Source organism: Pistacia vera, unplaced genomic scaffold (genome assembly GCF_008641045.1).
Source record: "Pistacia vera cultivar Batoury unplaced genomic scaffold, PisVer_v2 Contig124, whole genome shotgun sequence".
Taxonomy (NCBI): domain Eukaryota; kingdom Viridiplantae; phylum Streptophyta; class Magnoliopsida; order Sapindales; family Anacardiaceae; genus Pistacia; species Pistacia vera.
The window spans coordinates 919,769-924,353 of NW_022195293.1; the positions used below are offsets into that span (position 1 = coordinate 919,769).

Genomic DNA, 4,585 nt, shown 5'->3' on the forward strand with positions numbered 1-4,585 from the left:
GTCAAGGAGTGACTTGCTTATATAGTAGACCGACAACTGCTTCGTTTCTTCTTCCCGAACTAGTACTACTGAGATGGCTGTCTCGGAGACCGCTAGGTAAGAGTAGAGCTTCTCCCCATCCACAGGTTTGGAGAGGAGAGGAGCGGAGGGTAGGTTAGGTACCTCTTCAGCTGTTGCAAGGCTTCATCGCAGGAGGCGGTACACTCGAACTTCTTGGACTTCTTAAGAGCATGGAAGAAGAGATGGCACTTGTCGGCTGACCTGGAGATGAATCGGCTCAAGGCGGCTACACGTCCTGCCAAGCGCTGGACGTCTTTAACGCAAGTTGGAGACGGTATACCAAGGATTGCTCTGATTTGGTCGGGGTTGGCTTTTATCCCTCGCTGAGTCACCATGTAGCCCAAGAACTTTCCTGACGAGACCCCAAATGAGCACTTGGCTGGATTTAGCTTCATGTTGTACTTCTTGAGGACGACGAATGCCTGGCTGAGTTGGTCGAGATGCTGTTCGGCCATCAGTGACTTGACGAGCATGTCGTCGATGTACACCTCCATGATGTCTCCGAGGTACTCGACGAACATCTTGTTGACCAACCGCTGGTAGGTGGCCCTGCGTTCTTCAGGCCAAATGGCATCACTTTATAGCAATAGGTTCCTCTTTCCATGATGAAGGCTGTCTTCTCTTGGTCATCCGGATGCATCAAGATCTAGTTGTACCCTGAGAAAGCATCCATGAAACTAAGGAGCTCGTGACCTGCGGTTGTATTGACCATCATGTTGATATGTGGGAGCGGAAAGGAATCCTTGGGGCAGGCTTTATTTAAGTCCGTGAAGTCGATGCACACTCTCCATTTCCTGTTCTTCTTTACGACCACGACATTTGCTAGCCATTCGGGGAAGTGGACCTCTTTGATCATACCATTGCTCAAGAACTTCTCGACCTCTTCGTTGACAATTTGATTATGCTCTGGTGTGAATTTCCTTCTCTTCTGTTTCACTGTTAGGTGATCTGGGTCTACCTTGAGCTGATGGACCATTGCTTCCGGACTGACTCCGGTCATGTCGGCGAGGGACCAGGCGAAATGGTCTTGGTTCTGTTTAAGGAATTCTATCAGCTTCTCTCTTGCCTCGGGCTTCAGGTGGGACCCTATGTGTGTCTTTCTCTTGGGATCGTTCGGATATATCTGTACTTCATCCAACTCTTCCATAGATGGTTGATCCGGATCGGTCGATGGGGTTGGATGAGACTATAATTGCTACGAAGAGTTACCCTTGCCTTTGAAGGCATTCTTGTAGCAATCCCTGGAAGTTTTGGGGTCACCCCTGATCTTTCGTACCCCCCACTTGGTTGGAAATCTGATCGTCTGGTGGAAGGTAGATGGGACTGCCTGCATGCAGCCCAAGATGATGTTGTATGGCGAGAGGCAATTGATTACCAAAAAAATAGTCTATTTGTTCACTCTACCAGCGTAGATAGGGAGGATGATCTCCACGATAGTATACTTCTGCTCAAAGCTGAAACCAACTAGTAGCGTCGGCCGCCTGTTGATGTTTGCCTCTTCTAATCCCATAGCCTTCACTGTTTCGAGGAATAGGATGTTTGCTGAAGAGCCTCCATCTACGAATACTCTTTTCACTAGGATGTTGGNTTCGGTCCTAGTGCAAAACAAAGAACGAGACGAGTGTACAAATGAGCAAAAGAATAGTTTGGGGGTTAAGAGAAGAAAAATGAAGAAGAGACCAAAAGAAGGATGTGGGGGTTGAGAGAAAAGAATAAAAACAAAAGAGGTAGTCACCTCAATTCAATTCAATTGATTGTGTTAAAAAAAAAAAAAAAATAAACACAATGCGACCAGTACCACTCCAAGTCTGCTTCCATTTACGTTACTCAAGCCGTCCACTAAGAGGATCCACTTGGATGGTGATCCGCCGTTCATGCATAATAACTCATTTTCTACTTGGGTGGTAGTATTCGGGGTGAAATCAACAATGAAGTTGGCCAAGGCCTGGGATTTGACTGCAGTGCAAGGCTGGTATGAGATGTCAAACTTGCTAAGCTCTACTGTCCACTGTAGGAGTCGGCCTGATAGCTCTGGTTTGTGCAGTATCTTCTTGATGGGAAGGAGGTGAGTACAACTATTGAGTGGCATTGAAAGTACGGCCTAAGCTTCCTGGATGCATGGATGAGGGTGAGGGCTAACTTTTCCAGTTGACTGTATCGTGTTTCCGTGTCAAGGAGTGACTTGCTTATATAGTAGACCGACAACTGCTTCGTTTCTTCTTCTCGAACTAGTACTGCTGAGATGGCTATCTCGGAGACCGCTAGGTAAGAGTAGAGCTTCTCCCCATCCACAGGTTTGGAGAGGAGAGGAGCGGAGGGTAGGTTAGGTACCTCTTCAGATGTTGCAAGGCTTCTTCGCAGGAGGCGGTACACTAGAACTTCTTGGACTTCTTAAGAGCATGGAAGAAGAGATGGCACTTGTCGGCTGACCTGGAGATGAATCGGCTCAAGGCGGCTACACGTCCTGCCAAGCGCTAGACGTCTTTGACGCAAGTCGGAGACGGTATACCAAGGATTGCTCTGATTTGGTCTGGGTTGGCTTTTATCCCTCGCTGAGTCACCATGTAGCCCAAGAACTTTCCTGAAGAGACCCCAAATGAGCACTTGGCTGGATTTAGCTTCATGTTGTACTTCCTGAGGACGACGAATGCCTGGCTGAGGTGGTCGAGATGCTGTTCGGCCATCAGTGACTTGACGAGCATGTCGTCGATGTACACCTCCATGATGTCTTCGAGGTACTCGACGAACATCTTGTTGACCAACCGCTGGTAGGTGACCCCTGCATTCTTCAGGCCGAATGGCATCACTTTATAGCAATAGGTTCCTCTTTCCATGATGAAGGCTTTCTTCTCTTGGTCATCCGGATGCATCAAGATCTAGTTGTACCCTGAGAAAGCATCCATGAAACTAAGGAGCTCGTGACCTGCGGTCGTATTGACCATCATGTTGATATGTGGGAACGGAAAGGAATCCTTGGGGCAGGCTTTATTTAAGTCCGTGAAGTCGATGCACACTCTCCATTTCCTGTTCTTCTTTACGACCACGACATTTGCTAGCCATTCGGGGTAGTGGACCTCTTTGATCATACCATTGCTCAAGAGCTTCTCAACCTCTTCGTTGACAATTTGATTATGCTCTGGTGTGAATTTCCTTCTCTTCTGTTTCACTATTGGGTGATCTGGGTCTACCTTGAGCTGATGGACCATTGCTTCCGGACTGACTCCGGTCATGTCGGCGAGGGACCAGGCGAAATAGTCTTGGTTCTGTTTGAGGAATTCTATCAGCTTCTCTCTTGCCTCGGGCTTCAGGTGGGACCCTATGTGTGTCTTTCTCTCGGGATCGTCCGGATATATCTGTACTTCATCCAACTCTTCCATAGATGGTTGATCTGGATCGGTCAGTGGGGTTGGATGAGACTATAATTGCTACGAAGAGTTACCCTTGCCTTTGAAGGCATTCTTGTAGCAATCCCTGAAAGTTTTGGGTTCACCCCTGATCTCTCGTACCCTCAACTTGGTTGGAAATCTGATCGTCTGGTGGAAGGTAGATGGGACTGCCTGCATGTTATGGATCCAAGGTCAGCCCAAGATGATGTTGTATGGCGAGGGGCAATTGATTACCAAAAAAATAGTCTATTTGTTCACTCTACCAGCGTAGATAGGGAGGACGATCTCCACGATAGTATACTTCTGCTCAAAGCTGAAACCAACTAGCAACGTCGGCCGCCTGTTGATGTTTGCCTCTTCTAATCCCATAGCCTTCACTGTTTCGAGGAATAGGATGTTTGCTGAAGAGCCTCCATCTACGAATACTCTTTTCACTAGGATGTTGGTGACCTGCAGGGAGATGACTAGGGCATCGTGATGAGGAGCGGCCAAGGTGATCGGTTTGTCATCTTCAAATTGAATTACCTGATGAGTGTGTGACCGTGAGACCGGATGGATGGATTGGACTTCATGGTGGTGGTTGGCTCTGGCATACCGTTTGGCCGATGAGTAACTTACCCCACTGATCTCTGATCCTCCAGAGATGAGCGAACAAAAACCTTTTGGCGTAGGTTCTCGCGGAGGTGGTGATGGTTCTTTTGAACCTTTATGGCTAATGGTGCTCTTCCCCTTATCGGTTAGCAGATCCCGGAGATGTCCCATTTTTAGAAGTGCAGCGACCTCTAGCCGTAAGGCAATGCAGTCTGTGGTGTTGTGCCCATGATCGCCATGGAACTCGCACCATTTGGTCTTGTCTCTCCTTATCTCCGGATTGAGCTTGCCTGGCCACTTAATAGTGGATCCCATTCCCTTCATGATCACGACGACTTAGGTTGGTTCAACATTGAGGCTGTATTCCGGTATTTTGTACCGGTTCGATCTGAACTATCTGCCCTCGGTTCTTGTTGGCTGACGATCATACAGTTTCCTGACTCTACTCGAATTACGTGTCAGGGCTTGTTGGTAGTGCTCCGCTGGCCTCGGCTCTGGCTTCCTGTCATCCCGCCTTGAATCGTATCTGGAATGAATCCTTCAGTTTA

At 48.1% G+C, this 4,585-nt stretch overlaps 1 protein-coding gene across 1 annotated transcript; it reads right to left on the reverse strand.

Moving 5' to 3' along the window:
- Positions 1 to 3,692: 3,692 nt before the first annotated feature.
- LOC116117992 lies at positions 3,693 to 4,361 on the reverse strand. Its single transcript, XM_031403975.1, has one exon. The coding sequence runs from the start codon at positions 4,359 to 4,361 to the stop codon at positions 3,693 to 3,695; it is 669 nt and encodes a 222-aa protein (XP_031259835.1).
- Between the last annotated feature and the right edge of the window lie 224 nt (positions 4,362 to 4,585).

Excerpts from the sequence above, each read along its gene's own strand:
- LOC116117992 (XM_031403975.1), bottom strand. The coding sequence starts at position 4,361 with ATGAAGGGAATGGGATCCACTATTAAGTGGCCAGGCAAGCTCAATCCG.